Genomic DNA, 19,337 nt, shown 5'->3' with positions numbered 1-19,337 from the left:
GGTGAAGACGATGGCCTCTCTCTTGCTCAGGACGCCCTCCAGATACACTAGCTTCCTCTCACGCTGCCCACGCACTGGGCACCATGAGGCCGTGGCACAGACTGTACAGGAGCCCACACGGCCTGAGCTCCGCCAGCGCGGCTAGCGAGCAGGAGTCCTCCTTGTGCTCTGGAGCGTGGCCACAGGCCGCACCCTCCATCCTCAGTGGGTCTCAGCAGCCGGAGAGCCGCAGGCACCAGACCAGCGCCCAGTCTGCTTTGACTGGGTGTCGCCACTGGGTCACTGTGGGTCGTTCGTGCAGGGCTTGGCCGGGAGCGCGGAAGGAGCTGCATTTGGCACGGGGTCCTCGGGGAGGTCTGGCCCCACCAGGCTTGGTGACCCGAACAAACATGCGGGTTTCCACACTCACAGCTGTGTCAGCCTCGGCAGCTTGAACGCTTTCACAGGAAGCTGGGTGATCCTGTTCCGGCTCAGGCGAAGCGTCAGCAGCGACCGCGACAGACCGTCAAACGCTCCGGATTCCAGGGTGCCGATCCGGTTGCTTGCCAGGTTGCTGGAATGATCCGGGAGAGAGAATACCGTGGTCAGCAGGAGGCCTTCCTCATTCTGTTATGGACACCAGACCTGCTAACTTGGGAAAATAAGCCACCACCCAGAGACACGGTGTCCTGAGACACTGACACCCATGCACTCCCCACGGGACAGCCAGGTGAGGAGGGGGCAGCTCTCCCCATGGAACAGCCAGGTGAGGAGGGGGCAGCACCACCCATGGAACAGAAGAGAGAAGAAGGGACAGAAAAGGGGGGAACACTGATGTCCCATGAGATGCTACCACTACGTCTCCTATTTCCCAAATGCGGGTTTTGGTGGCTTAAGCAGAAGGAGAAGCTCCGAGAGACCTTTCTACAGGGAGCGAGGGAACAGGCATCTTTCGTTGCCCACCAGGTGAGGAGGGGGCAGCTCTCCCCACGGGACAGCCAGGTGAGGAGGGGGCAGCACCACCCATGCAGGACGGAGCTGTGTCCGCCTGGAGCACATGCACCGAGGCCAGTGGGTGACGCCAGGAGGGAGGAAACCAGCACCTCCACAACCAGCACCCCCTACTCCAGCCCTGCTGGGTGCTGCCACCTCCAGGGCCATCTGCAGGATTCCTCCTCAGCACCCATAACCCAAGGTGAGGGTCAGGGTTGGTGAGAGAAGCCCTAGGAAGCATAAAGCACTGCGAGGCAAAGCCCACGTGGATGTCGTCGTTTGGGGAGACAGCCTTTAATGTTGAAGTGGGTCTCACTGTACGGCTTACGTAATAAAGGTGCACAAACCCGTTCGTGGCAGTGATTTTAAATCTAAGACACACTCCAGTTAAAGGGCCTGGCACAGTCTCCCTTCAGAACACGCCTCACAGCGATGGGCCCCACTGCCAGGATTCTGTGTGTAAGAACGCCTCCCCTCCCAGCGCACGGCAGCCCACACAGCCCGCCTCTGTGGTCCCACTGTGCGCATTGACAGAGCAAGAAGAGAGGAGAAGGGACAGAAAAGGGGGGAACACTGATGTCCCATGAGACGCTAGCACTACCTCTCCTATTCCCCAAATGCGGGTTTTGGTGGCTTAAGCAGAAGGAGAAGCTCCGAGAGAACTTTCTACAGGGAGCGAGGGAACAGGCATCTTTCGTTGCCCCACCAGGCACAGCCAGGACAAGGCACATGAGGTCCTTTGCAAAGGGGGCTGGACCGCTTGTTCCCAGCACTCCAGGTGAGAGGACAGTCTGGGTAAGTGGTCGGCAAACTGCGGCTCGCGAGCCACATGCGTCTCTTTGGCCCCTTGAGTGCGGCTCTTCCACAAAATACCGACTTCTGCGCATGGGCCACGAAGTTTCAATCGCACTGTACGTGCGTGCCCGCATGTGGTATTTCGTGGTATTTTGTGGAAGAGCCACACTCAGCGGGCCAAAGAGCCGCATGTGGCTCACGAGCCGCAGTTTGCCAACCATGGGTCTGGGTGATAAAGACACACTGGCCACTGTGTGCAAACAGAAAGCACCCCCTGCTCTCAGGCACAGGGAGAAGGCCACTGCCATTCAGCTCAGCAGGTGGTGGTTTCCTGGTTCCACGCAAACAGGTGCCAGGTCGGGGCACAGCTCTGCAGAGACCGCCCGGGCCGGGGCTCTGCCACCCTGGCCTCTGAAGGCCCCGGGCTCCCGTTCCCAGTCCAGGGCCTCGGTGCAGCCTGAGAGAAGCCTCTCCTCTCCCTGCGGGCCCTGGAACACACTCGTGCTGAGCCGTGGCCGCCGAGCAGATGGGTCACCGTGGCCCCATCGAGCCTTGCGGACGGTCTCCAGGGAGTCAGGACGGAGTCGGGCGGGAGTGAACTCACACGTCATCAGAGCGTGTCTCCTCCGCCAGAACCTTCAGTTTCTTCCCCAAAGCAGTCTTTCCCACCAACAGGCAGTGGGTCAAATAGGTTTTAACTTGCCTCCCAGCTGCCGTACAATGGGTATGAGAGAGCGCATTAAGATGGGTAAAAGCAAAACAGACTGACAGCAAAATCTAGAAGATTCTGAGAACCCACAGCATGGAGCACCTGCTCTCTCAAGTGCACCAAGTGCGCGTTTCAATAGTGCATGACGCTAGACAGACATGCGGACAGGCCCTCCTCACAGAGGTCCCCCAGCCTTCCTCGAGAGCTTGCGTCTCCTCTCCGCCTTCCTGGAGGCAACTCCGTAAGCGGGAAAGAGAGCAGGCTTTGTAGCCAAGACAGGCCTGTATCTGAGGCTCACTTCTCTCAGTGGTGAGCCTACTAAGCTCACCCGTACGCTCCCGGCCTCAGCTGCCTGTCCGTCTCTAACGCTCTACCATAGAGGGCGCTGCCCTGGGCGCCCAGCCCTGGGCTCTGCAGAGGCCGCACGAGGAGCTCTGTGCCCAGCTCCACGGCCTCAGCACGGCCACGGCTGAGAAGAGGAAGCGCCCTCCCTGCCACCAGCCCTGGTGCCCACCCGGCAGCGCAGGGCACTTACAGCTCCTTTAAGGGCGGTCCCTGCAGGAAGCAGGCGCTGTGCACCTCCGTGAGGTTGTTCCAGCTCAGGTCCAGCACCTCCAGCGCCAGGTAGGCCCTCAGCTGGCGCCCCTCCACGCTGCGGATCTTGTTGTGCTGCCTGAAACACACGGAGGACGTGACTCAAGCATGTCTTTCTGCACAGAAACAATTGTTTTCCCTACCACTTCGTTTAGACTCATTTTTTCCTGTTTTGCTCTCAAAAAATTACAAATGCAGTGACACTCCAGGTGCCATCCCCTCTCCCTCCCTCCCCTCGAGCTGTCACCAGCTAGGCGGGTGCTAGACAGAGCACTCCTGTCTGTCTGGGCGGGTGCCAGACAGAGCACCCAAGTCTGTCCGAGTTCCAAGCCCAGGCTGCTCCCCCCAAAGGCGAGAACAGAGGGGGACACTTCAGACACGTGCAGAGCGCACGGCATGACCGGAACCTGGGCTCGCCGATGCCCTCCCTCAGCGAGCGGCCAGTGCGACCAGCCAGTTCCCAGTGCTTCCCATCTTGAACCTTCGGGCCCTCATCCAACCCCACCACGTACAAGGCTGCAGGCCTTGAGCCTACAGCCAGTTAATCCATCTCAACACGTGGCTACACTCCTCACACTACCAATACCTACCATGTGCCAGGCGTGCAGACAGGCACAAGGGATTAAAAAAAAGACAAAATCTCCCCCAGGGAGACCAGGAACTCGGTGCTGGATCTGACAAGACCGAATCCCCTGACCTCCGCCGCTAGCCCTCGGTCACTTTGTTCCTGCTTCCAGGCCTGGAAATGTGAGCTCAGCATCTCAACCTGGAGCACACAGGGCCCTGCGATGCACCTGCGGCTGCCACATCAGACGTGGGCCTTCCCTTGTTCTTCCCATCTGCCTCTGTGTTGCCGCCACCACTCACCCGGCCCGTGACCCAACTCCCTCCTCATCCTAGGGACGCGGGTGACCCACCCTGACCCGCACGGAAGCACGCGGCAGATGTTAGCTAAGGATTCCGTGTTGCACCCCCTCCAAGAAAGGCGTCTTACCGCAGTGGTTTAAACGTACCTTTAATCCTGCTTCTGACAAAGCTACAGTCTAATCAACAAGCCAGTGTTTATTAATCAGGAGAAAGACAACCCACGGTAAGCAAGGCTGGAGGGAGCGGCCTGTGCATGGGCCTGGCCCGGCCTGGCAGGCTCGTCACCGCAGCCTCATCGAAGTTCAGAGTCAGACACCAGCGCGATGGGGGCAGCGCTGGCTCTGGGTCCCGGCGCCCCCCGGGCCAGCCTGGAGTGAGCAGTGTCAGGGTCTGCAGCCATCAGACATTCCCCCACACACAGTGAGCCAGGCGTTGCTTACCAAGTGGCATCTCTTTTACACAAACACTTGCCCAAATCCGTTCCAGCAGCGGGAACAAGGCCCTCTTCCCAGAAGCTCGGGGCCTCCCCCTCCTTTGTTTCCTCACGACTCTCCCAGGCTCTGAACCCAAGGGCCCGCTTACAAGGCACAGCTCCACACACAGGGAGCCTCTAGAATGAAAGACTACTTTTCCCTTCACGCCCCCGCCTGCCCCCACAGAGCTCTTTCCTTTGAGTTCTTTATTAAGTTCTTAGTGAAGATAGTCTCTTCAGTTTTCTGACTCAAAAAGAAAAAGAAAGGGTAAAATAAAGTAAAAGGAAACCTTTATTATGTAAAGTATGGGAAAACAGAGTAGGAAAAAGGCAGCCTTACCCAGGAACTGTGGGAGCCAGGACGAGTCTGAAAAGACAGGAAGGGGCGCCAGGGCCTGAAGTGGAACAAAGGGGGGGCCGCACACAGTGGAGGGGTCCCGGGCAGCGGCTGGAACCCCGCACTTCTCCCTGCCTCCTCTCCTCTGTCTCTGCCTTTCATCTTACACGTCTCCTGCCTTGTCAGCCTGTTCACTCACTGAACGCACGCCCTGCCCCGCGCCAGGCCGCTCTGCAGGAAGGCTCTGGGGTGCGGGGAGAGCTCCTGAAGGCAGAGCGAGGCGCCATGGAGATGAGAGAGGGCGGGGAGCCTGGGCGGTACAGAGGCAGGAAGGATGAGCCTGGGGACCAGGGTGCTGGGGCCCAGCCCAGCGTGAGGGCAGGATGTTGATGCCAGGGAGACTGGGACGCAGCAGCGCAGAGCGGATGGGGTCCTGCAGCTGGCAGAGCAGGTGGGGCCATGCCCAAAATGCCTCCCGGGCCAGGCTGATGAGCAGGAATCCTCTCACAGGGCCAGGAGAGGGTGGCGGCAACACAGACATGAGATGGGAGAAAGGGACGGGCCCCCAGGATATGGCAAGTGGAGGTGCATGAATGGGACGCTGTGTGCTCTAGTCTGGAGACGTCAAGATGACCAGGGGAGCAGCTACAGGCTACACTGTGGTCTCTGCCCACCTACGACCTGTCCCGGAGTGGCTGCATCTAGAATACAGACAGCCCTGCCCTCAACAGCACCACCCAGCAGCCTGATTAAAAAATGAGCAAAGAACTTGAATCGATGCTTCCCCCCAAAAGGTATACAAACAGCCAATAGCACATGAAAAGATGATCAACATCACTGATTACTCGGGCTGTGGAGAAGCTGAAACCTGGTGCAACTGCTGAAGAAAATGGTGTGATGGGGCCTCAACAATCAAACACAAAATCACCATGTGACCCAATAGTCATACTTCTGGGTATATATCCAAAAACCTGGAGGCGGATCTGAGAGGTACCTGACACTCACATTCCCAGCAGCATTATTCACAACAGTCAACAGGTGCAGCAACCCAGTGTGCATGGACAGTGGTGGGCGGGCGGGTGGAGAAGCACAATGTGGTCTACATACAAGGGACTGTTGTTTCCCCTTGAGAGGCAAATTCTGACCCCTGCTACCACCTGGATGAATCGTAAGGACGTTATGCTACGTGAGATGAGCCAGTCACAGAAAGACACCCTGTATGGTTCCACTCGCATAAGGTCTCGGAGCAGCACACCGACTGGTGGCTGCCGGGGCCGGGGGGCAGGAATGGGGAGCTGGTCAATGGTGCGGGGCTCGTTTGCAAGATGGAGGGAGCTCTGGAGCTTTGCACACACGTGTGTACTGCACCGTACACTTAAAATGATTAAGATGGCAAATTTCATATTACATACATTTTACCATGATTTAAAAACAAAACAAAGCAAAAAACAAGTTAGTTCATGCCTAAAACTCCAACAATGGCTTGTGTGTCTCCTTTTGGACCAAGTCCTTGCCATGTTCTCCAAGGCCCATGTGATGGCCACACCCCCACCATGCTGCCTCACTCCTACCTCCACCCCTGCACGCACCACACGGCCTCAGACACTGCAGCAGGGTCCTGCCTCGGGACCTCTGCACTTCCCTTTCGCACGGCCGACAAGCTCTTCCCTCGAAGACCCACAGGCCTCATGCCCTTACTTCTCCCACATTTTTTAAATTCAAAGTTACCTTCGCAATGGGCTTCGCTGGCCACACAGTCTAAAACCACAAGCACATGCAAGCTTCCCGCCCCCCTTTCTCTCTCTCCCCCCCACCCCTCACACACACACACACACACACACACACACACACACTTCTCTCTCTCTCTCACACACACACACACACCTCTCTCACGCGCGCACACACACACACTCCTCTCTCTCTCACACACACACACACTTCTCTCTCTCTCACACACACACACACTTCTCTCTCTCTCACGCACACACACACACACTCCTCTCTCTCTCACACACACACACACACACACTTCTCTCTCACACACACACACACACACACTCCTCTCTCTCTCACACACACACACACACTTCTCTCTCTCTCTCTCACACACACACACACCTCTCTCTCACGCGCACACACACACTCCTCTCTCTCTCACACACACACACACACACACACCTCTCTCTCACGCGCACACACACACTCCTCTCTCACACACACACACACACACACCTCTCTCTCACACACACACACACTCCTCTCTCGTGCGCGCACGCGCACACACACACCTCTCTCTCTCACACACACACACACACACACACACACACACACACACTCCTCTCTCTCTCTCACACACACACACATTCTCCACTTCTTCACCTACTTTCTTTATGCCTCTAGTTACCCTCTAAGACACCCAGAATTTTGCATATTTCTAGTTTAACACGTCTCCCAGCAGATGTGCCTCCATGAAGGCAGGTGTGTGTGTCTGTTTTGTCCACTACTCTCTAACCACGGGAACAATGTGAGGCACACAACAGATGCTCAATTAATATTTGTTGAATGAACCACAAAGAAAGAACACGCGTGAACTGAGAGGCCAAGGCGGGCACAATGTGGGGCTCACGAGCACTTAAGCAAAAGAGAACGATGCCAGCAGATGAGTTCAGTCAAGGAGCACGGAGGACAAAGAGAGCCTGCCCACGGTCTGGGCAGCGCTGCCCAGATGCCAACCACCCAGCCCACGGGGCTCCAGAGTTCTCAGCTGAGCACCGCTGCTCCCAGCTGCCGAGGACACGCGTGCCATCTTCTCCCTCGCAGCTGGTCTCTCTACGCTCCAGGCTAGAGCCCGGATCAAACTCCTCCTGCACTCCTCGGGCTGAGGAAAGCGGAGCACACAGCTCTGTGCTCCTGCAGAACTCCGCCTCCCTTCTCTCCCAGAGCAAGCAGCACACTGTGTTAGGTGTCTCGTGGACCACGGTCCAGAGCTCTTCCTGGGCTGTAACATGGCACAGCTGAAGAACACGCCACAGGCCATACCTGCCTAAGTTCAAACCCCAGGCTCACCACCTACAGGTGGGAGCCTCGAAGAGCCCGTCTGTACAGTGGGGTGGAAGCTCCCACGCCCCTGGGGCTGCTCAATTAAACGTGCTCTCGTTTGTATCAGCCTCAGAGCCAGGCTCAGCCTCGTTTGTTGGAGGTGCTTTGGGAAAAGAATGAAGAAAAGTAATGAATGACTGGTCCCTGTCTATCCCTCTGCCACGTCTATGCAAGTAGGAGGCCCGACGCCTCTGAGGAACGAAGGCTGGCGCAGTTCTCACTCTTAGCTGCACGCATGGAGCAAGCCTGTTCCAGCTGGCGAGTGTCAAACCAGCCACAGGACAAAGGGCTGCAAGGCAGATCCCAGACCAAAACTTCTGCAGGACTCGGGGTGGCTGACTCCTTCCTTCCCACTCCTGCAGCAAGACTCAGGCCCCACCCCAGACTCACCCACCAAACCCCACCCTGCCCACCAGAGGGGCAGGCCCCCCAATATCCCCTCCACACAGCCATCCACCTGGGTTAGAGCCAACAGCCACGATTCAGGGGACCCCCCCTCCTCCAGAGTGGATGGCTGTGAAGACATGTTTGCTGCCCTGTTCAATCCGCATTCACTTTACAAAACTGGGCATGTGCAACACAGGGGTCAGACCGTCACTCCTGAACTAAACAGCCTAGCTCCAAAGAAGGTGCACACTCATCTCTCCAACCTCCGAATCCTTGTCCACGTTCTTATAACAAAGCTGGCCAATAACTGAGCACCTGCTGCAGCAGGCCCGGGCCAACCCAGCGAACTCACGCGTGAGGTGGGTCCTAGTCTTATCCCCAGCCTCTCCGTTGGAGAAACAGGCTCAAAGGCTGCTGGAATTTTCCGGAGTCACAGCTGGAAAGTGAAGGAGCCAGCACGCAAGGCCAGGGCAGCAGGCCCACCCACAGCCCATCCGAGAGGCTCCCCCAGCCCCTAAACCTTCCAAAAAGCTTGCCTAGATCTGAATGCCAGCTGACTGCTTCCCGGTCAACCCAGACTGGTCTGCACAACTGGCCTCCGCCAGGCCTCGCTTCTGTGCCCGCCCCCGGCCTGCGTGCAGCCAGTCCACAGGGGGCTCTGTGGGGCTCTGTGCAGCTCCTCGCAGCTGAAAGGCAGGTGAAGCTCCAGTTCTCCTCATGGAAATGCTGGCGGGAAGCAGAGAACAGTCCCACTGAGACGTGTCCTCACAGACCTGCATGTGAAGGGGGACAAAGTGATGTCCTAGGCCAGTGGTCGGCAAACTGCGGCTCGCGAGCCACATGCGGCTCTTTGGCCCCTTGAATGTGGCCTTAGGAGTACCCTAACTAAGTTAATAACAATGTACCTACCTATATAGTTTAAGTTTAAAAATTTTGGCTCTCAAAAGAAATTTCAATCGTTGTACTGCTGATATTTGGCTCTGTTGACTAATGAGTTTGCCGACCACTGTCCTAGGATTACAAGAAAGAGAGGGAGGGACAGGGGGAAGAGAAGGGGAGGGGAGGCCTCCGCCACAGGGGCATGTGGCCTGGTCACAGGGCCTTCACTCCGCCTCCTGCAGGTTTACCCTCGGGCTGCCCTCTGGACGAGGAGAACTTAATGCAGCAGAATCTATTCAGCCAACACCTGTTCGTGGCTTCAAAAGTAAAATCTGTCTTCAAAGACTGAAGCTCTGGCCACTTGGCTACGTTTTCTAGGCCGATGTTCAATTAGACGGTAAGACAGGCAGAGGCATTTGAAACCAACTTTTAAAACTTTTTATCCAAAGTGATGTTCCACGGTGGTTCTGGGAAAGCCTGCTTTACACGGTATTCCCTTCGTGTGGAAACAATCTCGGGTCACAGAAAACAGCCAGGAAGCAAGAGTGAGGGGACCAAAGGAGGCAGGGTCAGGGTCAAGTGGACTGTACTTGGCTCCTGGAATCAGCAGATGCAGCCCACAGTGGGCCCGGCTCAGTGGGCCCGGCTTTGTGGGTTACTGCGGTATCCATCCCAACTGCTCAGCTCTGACACTGGAGTATAAAAGCACCACAGACAAGACCTAAATGAGCGTGGATGTGTTCCAGGGTCACTTTATTTACAAAAACTAGCCCCTCCTGTCATTTTCTTATTGCCCTTCCTAAGGGGACCTCTAATTTAACCACCAAGGATTATTTTGCCTACTTTGTACTTTACCTGTGTGGCATCGTCCACATAAACTTCTGCACCTGCCTACTGTCATTCAGCATGTGTGTGAGATCCATCCACAAGGCTGCATTCACAGTTACTTCTTCCTCACTGTTCTGTAATATTTATCGAGGGAATACACTGCAATTCGTTTTCATTTTGCTCTGGATGGACGCTGAGTTAGTGCCAGGCTGGGTTACTGGAGAGCCACCGCTCTGCACACAGACATGCTCGCACTGCCCTGGTGCACGCGTGCACGCACTCTGGCGGCGTGAACGTGCACTGTGGCCTTGCTCCCCCGCCGCTGAGCAGCTGTGCGGCCAGGGCACACACTGGTCGTTTTCCTTTAAACCAATTCCCCACAGTTGAAAGGAGTCCGAAAAGCCCTCTGATCCAAGTGCCATGTTTCATGCTACTTCACTCAACCGCATTCTCTTCCTTCATTCCTCCCCACAGAGAGCATTACGAACAAGCCTGGGCCACTGAACAAGGCCAAGCTCAATCTAATCTTGTTCATTGTCAAACGGAATCATTTTATATAACTGGGGACCTAAAGAGCAACAAAAAGGAAAAAATATATAATTAATAATTCTAAGTCCCAAGTTGGCAAACAGTAAGGTGCACGTGCCCGACGGGAAGACCAGTGCCCACATGCACCTTGTCGATGAAGGGAAGGAGGTTTTAAAGGAACAGCTTTCCTGGGCGAACCTGAAGGGAAGTGTCTCCTCCAAAGGACAGTTGAGTGTCATCCTCTCATGAGCTTGCTGTACATTCATCTTCTTGAGAAAAGGAAAGCAAAACCATGTGTTCTATTGCACAAATCGACCATTTGCTCCAAGAAACCCGTGCCTCGCAGGACCGGCCCAGCCTGGGTTATTTGCTGGACAGGATGTGGGAATTGGAATGAGCAGGTCTCTCTCTCTCTCTCTCTCTCTCTCTCTCTCTCTCTCTCTCTCCTGTCCCTCCCCCCACCCCAACACACACACACAGACACACAGACACACAGACACACAGACACACACACACACACACACACACACACACACACACTGCTGGTGAATCACTGGCTCCCTGAGAAATTCTGGCAGATTCTCAGCCTGGCTGCAGATGACGGTCGGGATCTGTTTATTCAGGTGGAGATCGGATAAAAAAACAACAGTGGCCCAGTGTCGGGATAAACAGCCTGCGCCAGGCGGGGTCAACCCCTCCAAAGTCAGGACTGAGCTGTGTCAACCACCCTCCCAGCCATTCACTTCCTTTAGCTCCCCCTCCCCTCAGGGTCTTCAATGAACCGCCCTCATTAACTCCTTGCAGAGGGAATGTGGCGTCAAGGACCCAGGCAGCTTGAGGCAGCAGACCCCGCTTGGCCCTCCCACCGCCGTCGGCTTATGCACGTCCATTCGGCCCAAGACCCTGAGTGAAGACACCTGTGTGGGGAAGGGCCGGCCCCAAGGCTCTGGAAGTCTAGAGTGACCCAACCTGGGAGTGGCTACAAATCGTCAGCATCCAATCCAAGCCAGCAGCGTCTGCATTCCATTTTCAGATGCACAAACAACAAACAAAGCCAAAACCTCTTACAGAAGTGCACACTGTGAGTGAAGAAAGCCAATCAGAAAAGGCTGCTACCGTCTGACTCCAAATCAGTGCCATTCTGGAGGCGGCGGATCTAGGGGGGCAGGAAGACCAGTGACTGCCAGCGGTTTGGGGACAGAGAGGATGGAGAGCACAGGGGTCTTCGGACAGTGACATTATTCTGGGTGACACCCTGAGCGAGGGCACGTCGTTAAACATTGCGGAAGCCCACAGAATGTGCAACACAAACAGTGAACCCTAATGTAAACCGTGGGCTTTGTAAATGATAATGTGCTATTGGCCCATCAATTGTGACAAATGCACCCCCTAATGCAAAATGTTAGTAAGAGTGGAGCCGGGAGGAGGGATATGGGAAGTCTCTGTACTTTCCACTCTCTTTCTGTAAACCCCAAGCTGCTCTAAAAGTCTACTAAGTATAAACAGCCCGTGGGTGCCCCGCAGCTGACCTGGACTCCCCCAATTCCTCCTCAGTGACTGTCTGCAAGGCCCTGTGTCTGCTCGCTTGGCTCTGAGGGGAGGCAAGGAGGAGAGCTCACCCACCTAACCCCAATCTAGCGCACAGATCACCCCAGACTCGGGGATGAACTGCTGTTCCTGGCTAGCAGAGAACAGAGGGCCAGGTGGAGGGAAGGCGGCCATCAGGAACAGGGGGCAGGAGAGCCCGATGGCCTGGCTTCACCCCCAGACACTGTCAGCAGGTGTGCGCACAGCCCTCCAGCGGGCAGGCCTGAGGAAGCTGCAAGGGGCGGTTCTCCTCACTCTGCCCAGGCAGGTCAGGTGGCAGAGCCCCACCCACCGTGACAGGACAGCAGGCACCCTCTCTCCCAGCCTACACCTCTTGGCAAACTGAGCAGGTGGGGTTGGGGCAGGGTCACCCAGGAATCCAACAGGCTCTGTCATCAGGGCCAGTGGATCCTGCCCCTCGTAGACCTACCACCAGGACTTGAGTCAATGGAACCACCTTACCCAGAACTTCCCAGTGAAGCATAACCTCCCCGGCCACCCTCGCACGTCAGCCTCGGACTCAGGTGCTCGGAGTGTCCAGCGCAGGCTCCAGCGAAGGCAGGGCGCAGGCTGGTCGGTCCCCCTGACTGCCTCCCTCTCAGACGTCGGCGGGCAAGGTAGGCAGGCTGAGGCCTCAAGTCTAACCTGTCACTGCCCACCAGCAGGCAGCTGGCTTAGCTCACAATACGAACGCTGCTCTCCGACACCGTGTGATGGAGACGGATGTCCCCCCTCGTGTGGCATGTTATTTATGTGCTTTTCAATTAGGTGAATAAGCTGAACAGTTATTTCACAAAGCAGTTAGCACAGCCTTGGATGCTGAACTGTGGGCCCGGACGCTTGTGCTGAGTCGCCAGGCGAGGGCTTCCCAGGGGGCACAGCGAGGGGCCTGTCTCTCAGGGCTGCCCACAGGGGGCCCGCACTCATTCACGGCAGGGACGGCTGGCTTCCAGAGGCTCCTGGGCCCCTGCACCGCACAGCCAGCTCCAGGGGCGAGCACATCAGAGGCCTGTGCGGCTGGTGCCTGGAAGGGAGGCCAGGCCTCTGCAGCAGCCTGAAGTTTCAACGCCAGAGTCGGTGGCATGGGCGGTGGACCCTCCCAAGAAGCTCCCACTTGCCTCTCAGCGACCAAGGAGGCACATCCCTTCCCTCTGGGCAGAAACGGTAGCTGGAGTAGCAGGAGCCCTAGCAGCAGGAACAATGGTCTCACATCTAACATGTCACTGTGCACCAGCAGCCAGGCTCTGGCTCGACTCACTGGTCCTCGTGACAGCCTGTGAGGAGGGCATCCTTATCATCCCATTTCACAGAGGGGTACGCCGAGGCCAGGCAGGCTACTGCAGCAGCAAGCAGCAGCTGGGACCCTTACCCCACACCTTGGGACGTGGAATGCCTCATCACGGAAGTAGCAGAAGAACCCCTGGGAAAGAGGGCTTCTCCGGACAGCACCCCCTACCCCCCGGCCCACGGCCTCAGACGGTGCACAGCAGCTGCAGAGCTCAGCCAGACCGCCCGCCCCTATGCATATTTAAGATGACTGCGTGGTCTCCAAACGGGAGTGAGAGTGTCAGTGAGTACGACAGAACAGAGCTGGGCTTCCTCCAGGGAGCAGCGACTCTGTTCACCCCTTACTGCCTACCAGCCAGAGAAGGCACTGCCAACCCACAGAGGTAAGGCCCAATCTGGGGTCACCCAGCTAACCTGGATGCAAGCCCACGTACCCTGACTCTAGGCTGTGCCCTCTCTGGAAGGACAGAGACATAAGAAGCTGTATCCGATGGCCACTGCTATGAAGACAGAGACGAGAAGCGGGTGCAGGTGCCCCTGATATTCCCGAGGTGGGGGGGGGGGGCACTGGCACACTCCCTGCACCTCCCAGGCCAGTTTCCCGGCAGCTCTGATGCCAGCAGAGGACAAAGCTGCTCCCACTTGGCTGCAGCCTCCCAGACAAGAGCCTCCCCCTCTGGGGAGAGATGCCACTGATGTGCCTTTAAAAATAAAACGGGCCTGCTTCCTCCCCATCTGGAAGACTTCTGATCTCCTGATCACATGATTTAGGATATCTCTTAACCACGCCACTTCCCCAGCCTGCAGCACACGCTCGGGCTGCACTTTGGGAGCTGAGGACGTGTATGGTTGGTATTAAGCAGCTGGCCCTTTAATGGGTCCTTCTTATCCGTCCTGAAGAGGGTAGGACCTGCTGGCACATCCAAGTGGCCCATCCCCAGCACCCAGCCCACACCAGAGCCACGCCCTCCCCACATCTTGCCCTTTCTGGGTTCCTAAGGGCCCAACACCTGCTCTGTTTCTCAAAACCACAGGCTTCCATTTTTTTCTCTCGGTTTTGGATTTTAAAAAACATATCATCATGGGCCTAAGCATAAAAAGTAAACTACAGACTTTCAGAAAAAACGAAGGAGGATTTCAGGAGCTCTACAGCGAGGCCCAGGTCTCAGACCTGACAGACTTCACGAATTCAAAGCACCTCCTCTGTGGGAGATGCTGTAAGATAAAAGCAGCTGCCGAGGACGGAAGACACACTTTCAAATGACATGCCCAGCACAGAACAGGATCTAGAACACACAAAGAAAGAACTCTCAAAACGTACAAAACTGAACAACCCAATTGGGAAATGGGCAAAAGACACACACAGACATTTCATCAAAAAGAATATGGAGGAGAGGAGCGGGAAAAATGCAAGTCTTGGGGGAAAAAAGGAAGAATATGTAGATGGCAAGTAAGCGCATAAAACGATGCTCCGCGTCACCAGCCACTAGGGAAGGCCAACTAAACCACAGCAGCATCACTGCACACCTCCCGGGAGCCCAGAGCAAACCCCGACCACACCAGCGCGCCCAGGACGCCCCAGTGCCAGTGGGACCCTGAGGCTGGGCAGCACGTGGAAACGTGTGGCAGTTTCTTAAAAAACTAAACACACAACTGCCATACAATGCAGCAACGATACTCTAGGGCACTTATCCCAGAGAACTGAAAATTTACGTTCACACAAACACATATACATGATCGCTCACAGCAGCGTTATTCGTAACAGCCAAAATCTGGAAACACCCCAGATGTCAACAGGCAAATGATTAAACCAAATGTGGTCTATACATACCACAGTCCCAAAGCCAACCCTCAAACAGGTCCCAAAAGGCTACATGCTGTATGACTGCATTTATATAACATTCTTTAAAAGAAGAATAAGTGGAGAGCATGTTAGAGATTGCCAAGGGAGCAGGCAGGGGAAGTGGGTGTGGCTAGGAAAAGGCTGCAGGAGGGCTGGGGGGGGGCGGGGGGGGTCTGCATCTTGAGTGTACCAACGTCAATATCCTGGTTATGAAGAGTTCTGCAAAGATGCTGTCCTTGTGGAAAGATGGGTTAAGAGTGTACGGGGGTCTCTGCATTATATTTTATAATTGCATGTGAATCTATAGTTACCTCAAAATGAAAAGTTTAATTAAAACAACAAAGAAATCACAGTGGACTCAGATAAAGGGCCTGGTGGGATTCACGTGAACTCAGACAGCCAACCTGCTGCTTCATTTGGTTTCCAGCTTTCCCTTCAAATGTGCAGACCCCTCCCTGCGCCCCCACCCCCACCCCAGTATGACTCAGTGCTGGGGCCAAGCACCAAACACTGCTGGGCTCTCCATCTACGGGTGTGCAGGCCTTGTTAATTACCTCCCACCTTCAGGAAATGAGAAAGGGGTTGGAGATAAAGCTTATTAGACGGGTGTGGCCCTGCCAGGTGTGTCAGGAGTTGCCGTGCTGTTCTGTGCCCTGCGCCCTGCACCAGCAGCACCTGGCCAGCAGGAGGGCTCGTGGGGCATCCAAGCCTAGGTGGTCAGACAGGTCAGCTTGCACTGCCGGGCACCAGGTTCCCAAAGCGCCGTGCAGTCCCTGGAATACTAGCCATGGGCAGAGTTCCATGGGAAGGTTCTGCAACAGAGGCTTATATCCTCCCTGTGGGCCCGTGTGGATGCCAAAGCAGGTCAGCCAAAGAAAGTGATGAGGACTCAATAAATATACCTTTCCTCCTGCTCGGTTCTGCACTTGCTAAGCTTCCGTGACCACAAGGCCCCCTTTTCACAAAGTAACTGTTTACATCGCACAGAACAAGAGCTCCAGGAGGCTCACTTTATGTGGGGACACCACACTTCACCCTGATTATGAAAGGCTCTGACATGGCCTGTAACGAAGAAGGTTGCTCATCTTTAACGCTGGGCTTTCTGAACTGTCTGACCACATTTGAGAAGTAGTCAGAACAGTGAGGGAGCTGCAATGACTACTCATCTTCACTTCAAAGTGAAATATTTCAATCAATACTTCTGCAAACCACCTGCTGGCCCCTCACAGGCGAGCAGAGGATCCCGCCCCCCAACTCCCCACTTCCACCAGGGGAAGGGCTTAGAAAGCAGCTAGGAGGAAGCAGCAGGACAGGACTCAAACCTGGATAATGGGGCCCCAGGGCCCACACTCCTCCCCCTAAGCCACATGGCGCAGTTTCTACTGCTTTCTCTCCTATAAACACCTGCCCAACTTTTCAACAAATGAAGAAAAGCAAGTCCCGTCTCTTGTCTGAAGAGCCATGCCCGCTAGGAGGCCCCAACAGACGATTTCTGCTATTACTTGTCCCAAGTCTGTCCACTCACCTTGACAATAAATGTCTAAAACTATCCAATACCTGCCCTGTACTCCACCATCACGTATTCTTGGATGGACCCATGCATTTAGTGAATTTATTTATTCATTCAAACATGTATGGGATGTCTGTCATGTGCAGCTGCTGTAAGAAAAAGTAAACTTGACTGCAGTGAGCTCGTTCCCCTCACCCCACCCCCAATGCCCCAAAACGCACGCTCCAGTCAAGGAGCCAGGAAAAGACAGATGTGATGGGCAGTGGACAGATGGGGACAATGCTGTGGGGGAAGCAGGTGACGAGGACAGCCAACCACACCAAGGCAGCAGCACTGGGATCGGAGACAGGGCGGCGTGGGCTTTCATTCTGGGCGTTTGCTGTAAAGGTCAAGCAGGAGGTGAGAGAAGCCAAGAGGAAAAGGAACAGCCAGCTCTGAAAGGGCCGAGACTTCCTCCACAGGTGCGGGGAAGCCACCGAGGGGTCCCCCGCTCCCCTCCTCACCAAGCACTGGCTGGGGGCCAGGCCAGGCAGGACTTCCCTGGGGGCTGGACGTGGAGGGACGACATCAGAGTTCTCCGGGAGACACGGGAGGAAGAGCAGGGCCCAGCCTGGGCGCCTTCGGAGTGGAGGCCATGAGGACCCTTTAGCGAGGGGGTGCCTGCCCCAGGCTGTCAGAACCAGAAGAGCTGCCAGGATGCTAACTTCTATGTCATCTAAGCCAACTTCTCAACTCTGTTGCACACAGAGCAGCGGGCCCATGAGACAGAACTCAGAAGCATCTAAGCCTCTACCAGGAACCCAGGGATCACAGCCAGTGGGTCCCCCACAACAGCCGTTCTCAGCCGGAGATGAACAAGGAACACCCCGGCCCCCCAGTCTACAGGAGGGGCAGCAGCCCTGGGTATTCTTGACCCTGGTTAAGTGTGGCCGAAGGGCACCAGCCCTTTCCTTCCCGCTGAGACAGAAGCGCAGGAGAGGTGATGAAGCAAGTCCTGTGCTGGGTGTGTGTCAGTCGGAAGCTGAGAGGAGGACCTGGCTCCTCTCTGGACACTGCTGTGCCGAACGGGGAGGCCACGCACACTGGGGAGCAGGGGTTCCTCGCACTCCCGGCACCACCTCCTCCCTGCAGAGCCACCCACATTCTGGGATCAAGTAGGGTGCACTTGTGGGGCGATGTCCTGAGCGGAGAACGGTGAGTCACCCCTACACACACCAACAGCCAGCTTGACATGGGCAAAGGATGGAGCAAGATTCTCTGCTGAAAATCCCACAAGGGGGCAGCCATGTGAGAGGCAGGCAGGAGGCCACGAGGCAGGAGAGCAGGAGCCGTGACCTCATCTGGGAAATGGACCCGCTGATGCCCAACGTACAGCAGCCTATTTCCTGGATCTGTTTCCGTGGACAACAGACTGGACTTCTCAGGAGCTAGAGCTTTATTTCAGGGGCCAGGGGAAGTGGAGACAGGCGTAGACCAGTGATGGCGAACCTATGACACGCGTGTCCACGCGAACTCATTTTTTTGGTTGATTTTTCTTTGTTAAATGGCATTTAAATATATAAAATAAATACCAAAAATATAAGTCTTTGTTTTACTATGGTTGCAAATATCAAAAAATTTCTATATGTGACACGGCACCAGAGTTAAGTTAGGGTTTTTCAAAATGCTGACACGCCGAGCTCAAAAGGTTCGCCATCACTGCACTAGACCCTTAATCGGAACCTCGTAACTGCCGTAGAATCACCAAATTAGGGCTCCTGTTAACACACACTGGAGGATGAAGGAGGGTCGGCCAGCCTGACCCACAAGGAGCCCCGCGTGGTGAAAGGGTTATCACCTGCTGTCGGCAAGGGCAGGGGCAGGGGCCGTCCAGGGCCAGGCCTCACTGATGTCCAGAGCCAAGCAACAGTTGCCAGGCAGAAGAACATCAGCTTGTACGCTGATAAGCACTGTTCTTTGCATTTATAAAAAGAACACACTTAATTTCGAGAAAATGCTACGTCACATTGTAAAACATTCAAAGGCATTTTTTTTTTTTTACTCATTTCCAAAATGTTAGTTACTCTTTGTGACTCATCTAAGGTCCAATTCCAAACATAAACCTCACAATATTACCTAAATCAATGTTAGCACTAGTCTTTTGTTAAATCACAATGCAACTTTTGTGTGGGATTAGAGGGGACTTACACTTTCCACAGCATATATTTACATATACTCTCTTTTTTTTTTCCAAAGAGCTAAATCTCACTTTCAAAACTGTTGTTTTTTTTTTAAAGCTTTTTAAAGAGCCTGAAGTTAGTTTTGCCTGTCGTTTCACTGTGATGGAACTTCTCTGGTTCCCAGGAGACTGCGTGGGAGGAGCTGGGCCTGACTTTCAGGGGCAAGAAAAGACCCGGATTGGACGGCAAACCCACAGTCACGTCTATGATCGCCCAATGAGTGGTCGTGTCCCATCAGACCAAACACCACAAAGGCAAAAGCAGTTTCCTTGTATTTCTTTACAGTACTCCTTGGGATTTAAAAAAAATTTTTAAATATATTTTTTTTATTGCTGATAGTATTACAGCTGTCCTAGCGTTTTAAGTGGCTAACTTCACGGGGTCTTCCAATTAAATCAGTGGTAAAAGAGGCAACTACCACCTC

At 55.0% G+C, this 19,337-nt stretch overlaps 1 protein-coding gene and 1 long non-coding RNA gene across 9 annotated transcripts in view; both read right to left on the bottom strand.

Moving 5' to 3' along the window:
- LRIG1 (leucine rich repeats and immunoglobulin like domains 1) overlaps positions 1 to 19,337 on the bottom strand; it is a 101,585-nt gene that overhangs the window by 27,408 nt on the left and 54,840 nt on the right. For 6 of the 8 annotated variants that reach the window (XM_036331617.1, XM_036331621.1, XM_036331625.1 and 3 more), the window contains 2 exons: positions 3,012 to 3,149; positions 410 to 553 (listed from right to left, as the gene is read on the bottom strand). In XM_036331617.1, the coding sequence (XP_036187510.1) occupies positions 410 to 553; positions 3,012 to 3,149 (282 nt within the window). The remainder of the gene's footprint in view (positions 1 to 409; positions 554 to 3,011; positions 3,150 to 19,337) is intronic. The other 2 variants (XM_036331620.1, XM_036331622.1) reach the window with 1 other exon arrangement.
- On the bottom strand, positions 8,307 to 10,888 carry LOC118667912. The gene is made up of 3 exons (XR_004971450.1): positions 10,615 to 10,888; positions 9,967 to 10,507; positions 8,307 to 9,005 (listed from the first exon to the last, which is right to left on the bottom strand). It is a non-coding gene; the product is annotated as an uncharacterized LOC118667912 (long non-coding RNA).

The sequence above is a fragment of the Myotis myotis genome, unplaced genomic scaffold (genome assembly GCF_014108235.1).
Source record: "Myotis myotis isolate mMyoMyo1 unplaced genomic scaffold, mMyoMyo1.p scaffold_m19_p_13, whole genome shotgun sequence".
Taxonomy (NCBI): Eukaryota; Metazoa; Chordata; class Mammalia; order Chiroptera; family Vespertilionidae; genus Myotis; species Myotis myotis.
This window is presented reverse-complemented; position numbering and strand designations above follow the sequence as displayed.